The 16436-nt window shown below is 45.5% G+C and overlaps 1 protein-coding gene across 1 annotated transcript; it reads left to right on the forward strand.

Annotated features, from left to right (window-relative positions):
- The first annotated feature begins 11656 nt into the window (after positions 1 to 11656).
- si:dkey-174i8.1 (arylsulfatase I) lies at positions 11657 to 15958 on the forward strand. The gene is made up of 4 exons (XM_045211443.1): positions 11657 to 11774; positions 12201 to 12586; positions 12919 to 13251; positions 13603 to 15958. Exons 2-4 carry the CDS (start codon positions 12282 to 12284, stop codon positions 14690 to 14692), a joined length of 1728 nt encoding a protein of 575 aa, XP_045067378.1. The 5' UTR covers positions 11657 to 11774; positions 12201 to 12281; the 3' UTR covers positions 14693 to 15958.
- Positions 15959 to 16436: the final 478 nt, after the last annotated feature.

The following is a 16436-nucleotide window of genomic DNA, read 5'->3' on the forward strand; positions in this document are numbered from 1 at the left end:
GTATTTACACTATTAACAACATTGTATTACCATTTTTTTTTAAATACTTTAGTCATTGCATTTTGATTGCATACTATCAAAGTTGAATGTGTAATAATAACAACAACAATAATAACAATAATAACATTATTATTAAAAACAACAACCATCATAATGTAATTATTATGAACAATAATACCAATAATAATAAAGGGTCTATAATAATATAATCAGTACAAAGGTATAAGAGCAACTTGTTAAATGTTACGTAAATGGTTTCTAGAAATAAGACAAGAAGAGGAAGCCAATTTAGACTTTTTAGAAGCACCCTAGGAATACCCAGTCATATAGCAACTTGTCTTCTTCCCAGATACACTATCTAAAGTAGGCTGTGAATTGCATTTTGGGATAAAGATATGTTAAGTATATATGTTAAGTTTTTATTCCATATAAATCTACTGAGTACATGAAAACTATTTTCAAATACTTTAAAATATTAATTTGAAAATACTGTCTTTCAAATACTTTTTTTTACTATGTATTTGAAGTAGTTGTAAATACATAACAATACTTTCCAAATGCATTTCAAAATATATTCCAATATTTTACTACATTTTCAAACAAACCTTATTTGAAAATAATTGAAATACATCAAATAGTATAAATAGCAAAACCCAGGTCTGCCCTGCACTAAATCATTCAGTGTCGTGCACCTGCCACATTTAAATATCTGCCAATTAGACAAGACTAGAGTTTGAGGATGGTAGTTTAGGCTGATGGCATGCTAGGATATGGTTTCTCATCCTTTCCAATGACCAAGATGTCTCTATCTCTGCTTTTTGAAGCAGCTTTATTCTCAGCCCCTCCCACCCCCCACCCATTACACAGCCACACCTCTCTCTCTTTGCCTCAAGAGTGTGTGGGGATGAGCTACACTGCTTCCTGAGTTTGACTTTGTTGCAAGAAACTTAACAATGCTATTGTTTTAAAGTGATAGGACATATTGTTATGCATCGTTGCTGATTCTGAGCGTTGCTAAAATATGTAACCAAAAGTGTCCTTTGACTGAGATTATCAAGTGTCACTTAAAGGCCCAATGCAGCTGTTTTTATCTCAATATCAAATCATTTCTGGATAACAATTAAGTACCTTACTATGATTGTTTTCAATCAAAATGGTCAACAACAAAAAATAAATAGCTTAGCAAGAGTAATTTCTCAAGCAAAAATTCTAGTAGGACTGTCTGGGAGTGGTGTGAGTGGGGAGGAGAAAACTGAAAACTATCTATTATTGGCAGAGAGGTTTGGAACTCTCTTTTATATTGGCCTATTAACTAATTTACCGCCTGGTGATGTCATCAGGCAGGCCAAAACTCCATCCCACCAAAACAGGCTGAAATTTCAGGAGGTATTTTCAAACAGTTCTTACACTCAAAGGGCATTATCATCATTTTCACAATTTCACAGTATTATTTGAACCTCATAGTGTGAAAATATATATGAAACAAAGGAAAATCATGTTTTTGACTGCACTGGGCCTTTAAAGGTGTCAAATCATTGCTTATTGTCTGTACACAAGTGTGCCAAGTTTAAACTAGTGTGCCAAGTTTATTGATCCTTTTCACAAGTTCTGGATGTTATTTTTTGACACATTCTAATCAAAATAGATTGCTTGAGTGTGATTTTAAAATGTGTTGTTAGGATCCTGGATGCTGATTGGACGAGCAGTGTTCCAAGCTGTGCTGTATTCGCCAACACAGGCACTCCGACGGGGCTGTAGTGGAGCGGGTCGAGAACTTCAAATTCCTCGGTGTCCACAGCACTAAGGACCTTTCATGATTTGGCATGGTCCCTCAGATCCTCAAAAAGTTATACAGCTACACCATTGAGAGCATCTTAACTGGCTGCATCACCGCTTGGTATGTCAACTGCTTGGCATCCGACCATAAGGCACTACAGAGGGTGGGGAATAGAAACCAGTACATCACTGGGGCCAAGCTCCCTGCCTTCCAGGACCTCTATACCAGGCGGTGTCAGAGGAAGGCCTTAAAATTGTCAAAGACTCCAGCCACCCAAGTCATAGACGTTCTCTCTGCTACCGCACGGCAAGTGGTACCGGAGTGCCAAGTCTGGGACCAAAAGGCTCCTGAACAGCTTCTACCCCCAAGCCATAAGACTGCTGAACAGTTAATCAAATGGATCCCCGGACTAGTTGCATTGAAGATGCTCTCTGTACCCATGAGTGTCCATGCATATAGTGACTTTTGAAATGTTTGGATCCTTTTAAACTAAATTTGATTGGTGGATTCAAATAAAGTATTTAAAATGAGAAAGAGAGAGAGAGAGAGAGAGAGAGAGAGAGAGAGAGAGAGAGAGAGAGAGAGAGAGAGAGAGAGAGAGAGAGAGAGAGAGAGAGAGAGAGAGAGAGAGAGAGAGAGAAAGAGAGAGAGAGAGAGAGAGAGAGAGAAGATGCTGAACTCTTGACCTCTGCTGAATGATGATGACTGACACTCTGCAGCACTGGGCCAAGACCTCCCTGCTCCACTGCAGAGCTTGGCCAACACCTCCCTGGGATCTACCCTGATGACTCTGCCTACCTGTACCCAGTGGTGTGTATTCATGGATGCCAATGGAAGCCAGGCTTATAAAAAATTATAATACATCTCTGTGTTTCATAGTTTTCCTTCAATTCGCAAGAGGCTGAATGTATCTCACCGGAGAAAGCATCTGAGCGAGCGAAACAGCGCCCCTCTGTCTCTGTATGTGTAGGCCATCTATCTGATGCTGTCTGGTCAAAATGAGTATGACAATATTGTCGCCCATTGCATTGAATGCAAAAGAAGCCAGCAAGCATTTGGCCTACCTAGAAAAAAAAAAAAAAGAATAGCCAATCAGCGTTGAGCTAAACTGAGTGAGCTCAACTGTGAATGGTCCTGTCGCACCCAAAAAAAATTGTCAAGGGAAATCAGTTTGGATTTGGCTTCACTCCAATCACATCGAGAGCAATACGTCATTAACAGAAACAACTTGAATTGTTGCATCTCGTTGTGTTGTTGTCCTCTGGTGGCTAGCTAGCTAGCTAAAATTGTCTCCTTCCTAATTTAGCCATGGATGGAGATAGGGATTTGGACTTACTTCAGTACATGGCCAATGATTATAATGGCGATTCTGATACAACCATAAATTCATACATTGTGCCCCAGGCCTGAGAGGATGGAAGTTCAATATGTAGCAAGATGTAGAAGGCTAATGTTAACTAGCTAACGTTGCCCATGAAAGGTCCTCTGTAGCTCAGCTGGTAGAGCACGGCGCTTGTAACGCCAAGGTAGTGGGTTCGATCCCCGGGACCACCCATACACAAAAATGTATGCACGCATGACTGTAAGTCGCTTTGGATAAAAGCGTCTGCTAAATGGCATATTATTATTATTATTAAAGGAAGTTAGGCTAGCGAGCAAGCATTTTAGCCAGGTAGCCTTGGACAAAAAAAAAGAAACATGTACTGTATGACAGAGTCATGAAAGAGAGGAGGATGGCATTGGCGTATCTCTACAAGTAGGGTGTGTCAACATGTTTATTTTTTCTACTTGCACGAACGCACGCACACACACACACACACACACACACACACACACACATGGACACACACACAGAAATCAGAACCATGGACAGCCACATCATATTTAGCTTACGTTGATTGGACTAAATTGTTTTTGGTATCTTTTAGTTGTCATTGTATTAGACTAAGCATAGGTGATTTGATGATGTTGAAATGGTGCTGGAATAGTGGAGGCAGCTCATGTTTTCTTTGTGATTTGAGGTAACTCCGTGGTTCTAAATCAATAGTTGTTTAGTAGTCCGAAAATGTCAGACACATCAACTTGCTTGACCATGCTGTAGGTCATGTAAGTGTTTGTTACATGCAATATGCTTTGTGGACTTCACCGGACAGAGGTTGCTCTTCGGTTTTGTGATGAAACAAAGTTGTGGTTGAATTTATTCTGCCATTGCGTCTTCTTATTGTCTTGGCTTTAGGCCTATATATCAAGGTCGCAAGGCATATGAACTAACAGGTTATAGAGCAAACAACACAATTATCACAAAGCATAGGTTGTAATATGGCTTTTCTTTCTGGCTTGACTTCCCCAATGATTTTACCCACTCACAGCTACTGCCTGTGCCAGCTGCTTAGTGGCATGGACCTGGGAGAGCCATGTGGCCCTCCTCACCCATGCCTGCTGCCAACGTGAGTCACACACCTGTGCATGTGCAAGCACACATGCATGCACACACAAACACACACACAGCTTTCTAATGGGCCAGTTGGTTGACTGTCTGTCAGTGAAGTATGTGTATATTGTAACCATCCTCATGTGGTCTCTCTCTACGGATAGGGCAGTATGAGGGGAAACTCTTACCTTTATAATGAAAGAAAACCCTCTTCAAACTCGAAATGCCATTTTTCAGCAGCATTGGGTCGTTAATTGGTCAAAGAACCCTACACCCCCTACTACAGGAATATCCGCTCAACAGTCTGCATGGATTGCTCTGTTAAGCCACCGGATGGCGCTGTCACCAATTGGCCAAATATTTTAATAACTAGAACAAGATAGACCACAGCCTGTCGGTTTAAACCGGGACAAAGCAACCATAGTGGGTAGAACAACCAAGGAGGTGGGAAGAGCCAAGCACGAGCTAGCGAGATTCTATTGGCGCGTTCTAGCAACATTTGCATATTTCCGTTGGGGAACGCCTACTCTGTGAAGTGCGCGTATTCAATAACTCAATTCGCCTTTGCATTTCTTCTAAACAACGCAATTTTTAGAAACTTTGGCAAAGAGTAAAATCTACAAAACTTAGTCCACTCTGTTCGTAACAGATTGTAGTTTTGGTAACATAAATCTTTATTGCGATCAAATGTTTCGTCGATGAGTAAATTAATAGAATGTCGGCCAAAATCCATTTCGTTCCATCTTCTCCCACTGCCGGCCACTGGGCTTTCTCTCACTGCCATATTTGGTAGTGAGTGGAAACGCCAACCGGACGTTTCACATTTATACGTTCTGTGAAATATCTGTCTCGTAGTTCTATCTGTGCATAGGCAGCCCTCCAACACAGTGAGCAGACTGAGTTTTCAGACCCTTCCAGCGACAAATTCAGCTACTTTTCAGGCTGCCTTTGGGGAGTTTTGACACCGAGGAGTTCTATGGTTTTGACAGCATTTAGGACCTTTTCCATTCAATTCTGCCACACACGAGAGTGGGAGAAGCTGTCTGTGCAACAGAAGTAACAGAAACGGCGAACACACAGGCAGATAAGCACAAGGGGAGGGGGTGTGCGGCGGGAAGGTGGCGAAAACGCTAGGTCGGAGACCGCAGTTGTGCCGCAGCAAGGCAAATTAATGTTGTGACGTCTACGCGGCAATAGCAAAAACTAGCGACAAATAAAGGAGCCAATAGCGATTCTCACTGAAAAATAGTTAGGAACAATGGCAGTAGGCAGCTCTGCGGTTGTGTAGTCCTCTTCCTTACTGATCAATCTAATGGAGCGCTGTTCTCCTCAGGGGACAGGCCTGATGGGGAGGATGCAGTCATGGGCTAGCCTATGAGGAAGGAGGAGAAAGTACAGTACAGCACAAACTAGTTAATTTACCAACGTTTTTAATTTCATGCAATGATGGAATGGTGTTGAAAGACAAACTATGTCCTTGGCTTGTTTTGGTATGGTCCTTGTCTTGCTCTGAATACAATACTTCCTATGGAAATAGAGATTAATGGGGAAATAATTGGGTTTCCAATATTACCGAAAATGATACCAGAGTACTACTGGGACTGCATTACAAGGTCAGTGGCGGGATCACCTTCAGATAGTTTTGATTGATATCAAAACTATATCTTGACTTCAGGGAGACACAGAAATAGTATATATCTCAATGGAGGGAGTCCTATACATGACCTCGAGGCACTCGGTCTACGTGTTTGTGTGTGTGTGTGTGCGTGTGTGTAAGAGCGTTAATGTGTCTGTGTGTGAATTATGAATTCTGTCACCAGTGGGACTGTAATAGGATAAGATGAATTTCAGAGCAGCAATTGTGAAACATCTCCATTAGGCTGTATGGCATGTTGAATGTACCGAGCTGTCTGTTTAAACTACTAGCACACAGCTCAGTCACCCATGTACAGTGAGGGAAAAAAGTATTTGATCCCCTGCTGAGTTTGTACGTTTGCCCACTGACAAAGACATGATCAGTCTATAATTTTAATGGTAGGTTTATTTGAACAGTGAGAGACAGAATAACAACAACAAAATCCAGAATAGCGCATGTCAAAAATGTTATAAATTGATTTGCATTTTAATGAGGGAAATAAGTATTTGACCCCCTCTCAATCAGAAAGAGTTCTGGCTCCCAGGTGTCTTTTATACAGGTAACGAGCTGAGATTAGGAGCACACTCTTAAAGGGAGTGCTCCTAATCTCAGTTTGTTACCTGTATAAAAGACACCTGTCCACAGAAGCAATCAATCAATCAGATTCCAAACTCTCCACCATGGCCAAGACCAAAGAGCTCTCCAACGATGTCAGGGACAAGATTGTAGACCTACACAAGGCTGGAATGGGCTACAAGACCATCGCAAAGCAGCTTGGTGAGAAGGTGACAACAGTTGGTGCGATTATTAGCAAATGGAAGGAACACAAAATAACTCAATCTCCCTCGGCCTGGGGCTCCATGCAAGATATCACCTCGTGGAGTTGCAATGATCATGAGAACGGTGAGGAATCAGCCCAGAACTACACGGGAGGATCTTGTCAATGATCTCAAGGCAGCTGGGACCATAGTCACCAAGAAAACAATTGGTAACACACTACGCCGTGAAGGACTGAAATCCTGCAGCGCCCGCAAGGTCCCCCTGCTCAAGAAAGCACATATACAGGGCCGTCTGAAGTTTGCCAATGAACATCTGAATGATTCAGAGGAGAACTGGGTGAAAGTGTTGTGGTCAGATGAGACCAAAATGGAGCTCTGTGGCATCAACTCAACTCGCCGTGTTTGGAAGAGGAGGAATGCTGCCTATGACCCCAAGAACACCATCCCCACCGTCAAACATGGAGGTGGAAACATTATGCTTTGGGGGTGTTTTTCTGCTAAGGGGACAGGACAACTTCACCGCATCAAAGGGACGATGGACGGGGCCATGTACCGTCAAATCTTGGGTGAGAACCTCCTTCCCTCAGCCAGGGCATTGAAAATGGGTCGTGGATGGGTATTCCAGCATGACAATGACCCAAAACACACGGCCAAGGCAACAAAAGAGTGGCTCAAGAAGAAGCACATTAAGGTCCTGGAGTGGCCTAGCCAGTCTCCAGACCTTAATCCCATAGAAAATCTGTGGAGGGGAGCTGAAGGTTTGAGTTGCCAAACGTCAGCCTCGAAACCTTAATGACTTGGAGAAGATCTGCAAAGAGGAGTGGGACAAAATCCCTCCTGAGATGTGTGCAAACCTGGTGGCCAACTACAAGAAACGTCTGACCTCTGTGATTGCCAACAAGGGTTTTGCCACCAAGTACTAAGTCATGTTTTGCAGAGGGGTCAAATACTTATTTCCCTCATTAAAATGCAAATCAATTCATAACATTTTTGACATGAGTTTTTCTGGATTTTGTTGTTGTTATTATCTCTCTCACTGTTCAAATAAACCTACCATTAAAATTATAGACTGATCATGTCTTTTTCAGTGGGCAAACGTACAAAATCAGCAGGGGATCAAATACTTTTTTCCCTCACTGTATGCCCCCACAAGACATGCCACCAGAGGTCTCTTCACAGTCCCCAAGTCCAGAACAGACTAGGGTGGCGCACAGTACTACATAGAGCCATGACTACATGGAACTCTATTCCTTCATCAAGTAAATCATGCAAGGAGTAAAATCAGATTAAAAAACAGATACAAATACACCTTATAGAACAGCGGGGACTGTTTAGAGACACACACAAACACGAATACACACACACGATAACATACGCATTATACACATGTACAAATTGATTTTGTGTTGTAGATATGTGGTAGTATAGTAGTGGCCTGAGGGCACACACTTAATGTGTTGTGAAATCTGTTGTGAAATGTATTGTAATTGTGTGTGTGTGTGTGTGTGTGTATATAACTGCCTTATTTTTTCTGGACCCCAGGAAGAGTAGCTTCTGCCTTGGCAGGAACTAATGGGGGTCCATAATAAACCCCAGGAAGAGTATCTGCTGCCTTGGCAGGAACTAATGGGGGTCCGTAATAAACCCCAGGAAGAATAGCTGCTGCCTTGGCAGGAACTAATGGGGATCCAGAATACATACAAATACAGTGCAGCAGGTTTTACATGATTCTCACTGACATGTGTCATGTTTGATGTCCTCCACTGCTTCTGTCTGTCTGTCTGTCTGTCTCTTTAATCTTATGTGACCTCGGCGGTTCTCATCTCCACTTAATTTCAATTGCTGATGACTGGTTACCACTATGGTTTAATCGTCCGCTTGCTAACACCCACATCATTTATAACTAAGAACAAGGTAGCATCTCTATGAGAAATCAATGTGTTGTGAATGTATGTATTACCACAGTTAGACTTTTTTTTTGTAGGGTGAGAATGAAAACCCTCCCAGTGAGGATGGATCTATTATTTATCCAGATACGTCTCTTTCTCTCTTACTGAGATCTGCCTGCCTGCCTGCATGAGAGCCTGCCTGCCTGAGATCCTGCCTGCCTGAGACCCTGCCTGCCTGCCTGAGATCCTGCCTGAGACCCTACCTGAGTGCCTGCCTGCCTGCCTGAGACCCTGCCTGCCTGCCTGAGACCCTGCCTGCCTGCCTGAGACCCTGCCTGCCTGCCTGAGACCCTGCCTGCCTGCCTGAGAGCCTGCCTGCCCGAGAGCCTGCCTGCCTGAGTCCCTGCCTGCCTGCCTGCCTGAGAACCTGCCTGCCTGAGAGCCTGCCTGCCTGAGACCCTGCCTGCCTGCCTGAGTCCCTGCCTGCCTGCCTGAGAACCTCAAGACGCATGAAAGAATCACACCTGCGTTATATACTCTTCTTTCTTTCCAAAACATGTCTGGGAGGTCACTGGTGTCTATGTCATGGAGAACACACATGCTTGCACGCTAGGCAGTAGAGGCAACAGTCACCCTGACACAGAGTCAATTCACACACAGCCAAGGGTTGTATTATTTAAGCCTAGCTCTTTTGCCCATGGTAAACAGAAATCACCAAATGGTTTTGTCTGATATGATCCTACCACATTCTGTGAGAGGCTTCTTTTCAGCTCACCAAAACATTTACAATACTGTATTTTTTTTAATGAACTCTTATAACAATATCTCCATGAGATCTTATCACTATATGACTCATGTCCTGATAGTGTGTTGTCTCTTTGAAAACTGGTAGATGTTATTTCTGTATGTTCGGTTATTTCACATCTATCTGTGGCTCCTTGGAGAGCAACCAGGCAGAGGAAGGAGCAGGACAAGACCCTGCACTTGCCTAATACATCCACCCTCTCCCCCAAGAAGACAGTTGTCACTTTCCATTAACCTCTCATTTCGATCCCCCCTCATCCCTATCCAACCCTGGGTTTGCTTCTTCCTGCCAAGACCTGATCTCCACTGATGGCTCTGTGCAACGACTGTTCTTTTTTGGAGTGTTTGTCTGTTTATGTTTCCATCTCCAATCTCCCACCTCTCTCTCTCGTTCCCTTGTATCTCTCTCCTCCCCCATTCCCCTATATCATTCTCTTTCTCCCCCCACTGCTCCCCACACCTTCTCTGTGTCACTATATAAAAAAAAAAGGGATGTGAAATATCTCACTGGATAAAATAGCTACTGTATCTGCTTTGGCCCTACTGTAGGAAATTGACTTATTTCTGTGGCATTGATTTTCTCTCAGCTTTATGGGAAAGTCGTGTTGTGGAAGCGAACCAGAGACCGGCTGGTTGATAGGCCCACAAAGTGGAAGCAGCCAGGGGATGTTGCTCACTATACAAGATGCGATGCTGCCTGTACTCACTGATCACAAGATAGAGTTCATTGTTTGTGTACGTATGGGAAGTTGAATTGTCACCAGTGGTGGTTTCATTCAATTGGTATTAGGCAATGAAAGACAAATATTTTGTCAAAATGTCATATTCGCTTCAGATCTTGATAGTGAGAGGATGTCTTCTGAAATAGGACATTGTTTTCTGGTACTACTGCACTGTACTAGGTTGACTTACCCTAATGAAGATCTACTTTAAAATCCTTCCCTAATTTCCCTCTCTGTCAGATAATGTGCTTTTAATAATCCAGCTATAAGTGTCATATTCTGATCCAACTACAGGCTTCATAACTGAAAAGAAATCTTTAATCATTACTTCGATTCGAGCACTAATAGGCCTAATATGACTAATACTGTGTGGAGAAAATATTCCTTGATAAATCTTCTCTTCTGGGTATTGAATGAGTGCAAAACCGGCACTTTGCTGTGGTTACAGAAAGGTAACTTAATAAATCAATATGATTCTGCGTGTGAGCATCAGGAGGTCAGACAGATTTATTGATGCTCTGTGTTTTCAAAGCTTATCTATGATTAAACTGAAATGTGAGGCATTGATTCTACTTGTTGTTTGGCACAGCAGACCTTTCACATGTTGCTTTAAAGCAGCAGCTGTGTCTTTACAAGGCACTTTACTTGTCAACGCAGCTGGAGCTTGGGGTTGTAGTTTACCTTGTGGCCAGGAGGTGTCAACATTGTGTTTCACCGTGAACTATACAGATGCAGGATCTTTAATGTGAGCCAGTTTGCTACAGGAAAGGGAAACCTAGTCAGTTGCACAACTGAATGCATTCAACCGAAGTGTGTCTTCCGCATTTAACCCAACCCCTCTGAATCAGAGAGGTGCGGGGGGCTGCCTTAATGGATATCATCGGCGCCCGGGGAGCAGTTGTTATTGGGGGTTAACTGCCTTGCTCAAGGGCAGAACGGCAGATCTTTTCCCACCTTGCCGGCTCCGGGTTTCAAACTGGCCCAACGCCCTTAACCGCTAGGCTACCTGCCGCAGCAGGAAAATAATCCTACAGCAACAGGAAATGTGCATTATTATGTGGATTATACTTAATGGACATTTCTTTAGGTGTTGAAAATCAAGTCTGAAATTTCAAAGTGGAAATTGTAAACTTCAGAAGCCTTTTTAAACCTCAAATACACTACAAGTTTGACATTTCCTGCAAAAAGTTATCCTGCAACAGTGTGATCAAATTAAGATCATCATCTGTATCTTCCACAGGTGTTTTTCAATAGCTTTTGGAGGAGTTTCAAAACTATTACGTGTGTGTGTGTGTTTGTGTGTGCGTGCTTGTGCGTGCATGCGTATCTGCATTGACCCTTTTTGCACAACTCTTTTGACTCATCACATATGCTGCTGCTACTGTTTATTATCTATCCTGTTGCCTAGTCACTTTATCCCTAGCTATGTACATATCTACCTCAATTACCTCGTACCACTGCACATAGACTTGGTACTGGTACCCAGTGTATATAACCAAGTTATTGTTACTCATTGTGTATTTATTCCTCCTGCTATTATTTTTCTATTTTTCTCTCTGCATTGTTGGCAAGGGCCTGTAAGTAAGCATTTCACTGTTAGTGTACACCTGTTGTTTACGAGGCATGTGACAAATAACATTTGATTTGATTTTGTGTGTGTGTGTGTGTACGTGCAAGCCAGTGGCCCAGTTCTGCCCAGCCGACCCAGGAGGCGCCTGTAGGGGTAAAAGAATGTGGTAAGTTCCTGTGAAGGGGAAGCCTATGTACCTCCGACTAGACACACGCACACACACACACACACACACACACACACACACACACACACACACACACACACACACACACACACACACACAGCCCAGACAGACACACACAGCGCAGACAGACACAACCTAGACAGAACCAGAGACAGAGCAGTGTGAGGGACACTGTGACACCCACCAAACTATCTCACAGACAGCGACATTATCCACTACCCTCACCTACTCGCACCACATAAAGGACGTCTTATGCAACGTGGAGAGGGATAGGGAACAACAGAGAGGTAGGGGCAAGAAAGATCAATCCTTCTTCGGGTAAACGTACACTCACTATGCTCCCCATGCAACTCAGTGGCCTCAACAGGTAGCCTCCTGCATTCACCACCCCCACTGTTTGTGCAGACAGAGAGCAGGGAGGGCTCCGCAAGGCTGGTCTGAATCGGAGTAGCAGATCCCAGACAGAGCCTAACCTCCAGACTGACGATGGTTATGAGAGGGGCTGTCGAGTCGGGCTTCCCCCTGCTCGGAGTGGCCATACTAGGCTGTTTCTGCTGCATGCGAGGGGGTCAGACCCAGGATGACTCGGGCTCTGGGGGGATCCCAGGCACCATGCCTCCCCACCTCATCTTCATCTTGGCGGATGACCAGGGCTATGGGGACGTGGGCTACCATGGCTCGGACATTCACACTCCGGTCCTGGACCAGCTGGCTGGGGAAGGGGTGAAGCTGGAGAACTACTATGTCCAGCCGATCTGCTCACCCTCACGCAGCCAGCTCATGACGGGACGGTGAGTAATGTACTTACTGTACTGTACTGGCTTATTAGGCCTATCTAGTATTATCCGGAATGATCTAATTCCTCTCACACTTCTGTGCATTCCTATAACCTTGCTTCTAAATAGAGGAGTGATCTGTCAACACATTGCATTTTGTTGTGAATAGACATGTACTGTATACGTTTAGAACAAATGTGTGAAGGTTGTGACGTTGATCCCTGACAATAAATGGGAGGGATGTCTCACTGGTTCTGAAATATTTTCCTTCGTGGTTTGGGAAATTACATAATCTTGGCTTCGCTCTGACCTCCCCTCCCCTCCCCTCCACTCCCCCTTTCTTCCAGGTACCAGATTCACACGGGCCTCCAGCATTCCATCATCCGGGCACGCCAGCCCCTGTGCCTGCCCCCGGACGCGCCCACCCTGGCTGAGCGGCTGCAGGAAGCAGGCTACAGCACCCACATGGTAGGGAAGTGGCACCTGGGCTTCTGCCGGCCGGGCTGTCTGCCTACGGGTCGCGGCTTCCAGAGCTTCCTGGGCTCCCTGACTGGCAGCGGTGACCACTTCTCCTACCAGAGCTGTGACCAGGCTGAGGCCTGCGGCTTCGACCTGCACGACGGGGAGAGACCAGCCTGGGAGATGAGCGGTAACTACTCCACAACGCTCTACATAGAGAGGTGAGGCTAGCTCTTACACACATCTTTGATGATGTTGTATTCAATATTTATGAGAAGGAGCTTATCTAGTAGTAAACACTACTGTCCGTGTAGCTCAGTTGGTAGAGCATGGCGCTTGCAACGGCAGGGTTGTGGGTTCGTTTCCCATGGGGGGCCAGTATGAAAACAAATATATAAAAAAATAAGATAAGAGCGTCTGCTAAATGACTGAAATGTAAATGTTATGTTTTTAGAGTGATTAGCATTTGGCTATTTCCGAGATTTGGACACCACAGAATCTATGTATTGTACATAATGTCTGAGTTATATAAAGATGTAACCCAGATCTGGTGGCCTCCTCTTTTTGTCCAGGGTTAAGAAGATCCTGAGGGCCCATGATCCCCGGAAGCCCCTCTTCCTGTACCTGGCCCTCCAGGCCGTCCACACACCCCTCCAGGCACCAAACCACTTTCTGCGACGCTACAGTGCCCTGGACAACCGCCCGCGACGACACTATGCAGCCATGGTGAGCTGTGTTGACGAGGGTGTGGGGGTGCTTGTGCAGGAGCTGAGGACCAGGGGTCTCTACCAGAACTCTGTCCTGGTCTACTCCTCAGACAACGGGGGCCAGCCCCTCTCTGGGGGCTGCAACTGGCCCCTGCGTGGGGGGAAGGGCACGTACTGGGAGGGGGGAGTACGGGCAGTGGGTTTCGTCCACAGCCCACTCCTGAAGAGGAAAGGGAAGGTGAGCAAGGCGCTGATCCATGTTTCTGATTGGTACCCAACCCTGCTGTCTCTGGCGGGGGCACCGGAGAAGGACCGAGGCCAGCTGGACGGCCACAATGTGTGGGGGGCCATCAGCCAGGGGCTGCCTTGCCCCCGCACTGAGATCCTGTTCAACATCGACCCGGTATCCCGACGGCCCAGTGAGGCAGACTCCAGGACCCTGGCCCTTAACGGCTTCGGCATCTGGGACACGGCAGTGCGGGCGGCCATCCGGGCCGGGGACTGGAAGTTGCTGACGGGAAATGTGGGTGATGGGGACTGGGTGCCCCCTCAGACCCTGCCCGGGGGGCCCCAGCAGTGGCAGGGCATGGAGAAACGTCGAGACCAGAGGGGGAAGTCTGTGTGGCTCTTCAACATCACCGCTGACCCTTATGAGAGGTCAGACCTAGCCGATGCAAGGCCTGAGGTGGTCAAAATACTGCTGGCCAGGCTGGCCGAGTACAACCAGACGGCCGTGCCGCCCCGAAACCCACCAGATGACCACATGGCGGACCCCCAGCTCCATGGGGGGGTGTGGACACCATGGCTGGGTGAGCCGGGCAGCGAGGAGCCAGGGGGCAGCGGGGAGGGAGGGAAAGGGAAGAGTAGTAAGATGAGGCACTGTAAGGTGTGCAAACTGAAAGCCCTCTTTAAGAAGGTGGGCTCCCGGATGCAGAGATCCTCTCTGTTCTTTTAGTCCACAGAGGGAGGTAAGGAGCACATGGACGGACAAGCAGGACTGACAGGCCTACATGAGACTGGATCTTAGTCACTGGCTGTCCCCTGGCAACCAAGGAGGGTGACTTTGTGCAACTGTGAGATTGATGTTGAGAGTGATGTTTTGATGTCTCATCCACCCATGAACAGAAGGACATGATCAGAATTACACTCGGACACCCAGAGGGATATTTCTTTCATTTGTTGTTTTGTTATTTGTAAGTGGTGATAGAATGGACCGTCCAGGCTACACACTGCCTATCAAGTACTTCTATGTTCCCAAACCAACTCTAAACAACACCTCACTGTGTCAAAATCCTAAAGTAGGGACTGGCCAGCATAAGCTCAGCCAGAGATGCTGTGGCTGTTGTTCTCTTCAGTGCTGTTACAGTACAGTACACCTAGAACGTAAGCCATGTTCCAGGCATATGTGGCTAATACTGTAAGTAAGTGTGATATGCCAGCTGGCAAATCCCAGACTGTCAAATAATGCAGATATAACTGGATCAGACTGGATCAGGGTGACACTTCGGTTTGGACGTGCCACAATACAGAAGCCAGATCAGATCAGATGTGAAGCTTGCATCTCTTGACTGTAAGCCATTTGTGTAGGAACTAATGTCTGTGATTATGCATGTACTGTATATAATGTAGGCTATGTTCAGCAATCCTGCAGCAATCCCACGCACAGGACTGAGAAACACTCTTCACTTCTAATTTCCATCAGTCTGACCGAGTGTGCATCAAGCTGCCTACTATCTCCCTGCCTCTTCCTCTCCAGCCAAGTCTCACCCTTCTCTCTTGTCCTCTCTCCCTCTCTTTCTCTCTTTCTCTCATTTCATCTCATTTTCTCTTGCTCTTTGCCTCTCCCACAGCAGTAGGAAACTTGTCTTCATCCTCCTCCTCTCTCTTCGTCATCTTCTTCTCGTCTTCTTCCTCCTCAATCTTTCTCATTTCATTCAGAGATCAGGTCAGTTCATAAGAGATAGGGAGGATGAATATGTTTGTGAGAAATTAGAACTGCTGTGCAGAGTTACATAAACAGTAAGGAGGAGGAGGTGAGAAGGAGGAGGAGGAAGTCTCCCTAGGGGGCAGCAAGGCCATTTGAAGCACTCCCTGTTTTATCTGTAATCTCCTCATTTGTAAAGATGAACATGTCATAACATACCAGTAAGTGTCTATGTATAATTTGATGCTAAGCAAAAAATGTGTTCTGCCGTTTGTTGCTTTCCATTTATAAATACACTTTGACAGAATGTGTGGGCGATTTGTCACTTGTGTTGAGCTTCTGTGTGTATGTGTGTGTGTGTGTGTGTGTGTGTGTGTGTGTGTGTGTGTGTGTGTGTGTGTGTGTGTGTGTGTGTGTGTGTGTGTGCGCACATTCCATGTAGATACATGCATAGTACTATCCTCGCAGCCAAAATACTGAAACTGGAATCTGGGAATGAGATGAGACAATTAGAGGGCCCATCAGTCTGTGTCAAAAGGCATATAGCGAGCTACTTCCTGTGAAGTGACACAGTGGGTCCTGCAGGAATGAGGAACCGACAGAACCTATAAATCGCTGAGGTGTCCAGAAGGCCAACTGGGAGGGAGTGACTTGTAATGAGCTCACAGCGATCCATCATACAACAACAATGGCAGCATAAGCAGTCTGATATGTTCAGAGTTGGGCTCTCTGCCTTCAAAGACCTCTAGCGTGTTGAGTCGAAAGGAAAGAAAGG

This window comes from Coregonus clupeaformis, chromosome 37 (assembly GCF_020615455.1).
Source record: "Coregonus clupeaformis isolate EN_2021a chromosome 37, ASM2061545v1, whole genome shotgun sequence".
Taxonomy (NCBI): domain Eukaryota; kingdom Metazoa; phylum Chordata; class Actinopteri; order Salmoniformes; family Salmonidae; genus Coregonus; species Coregonus clupeaformis.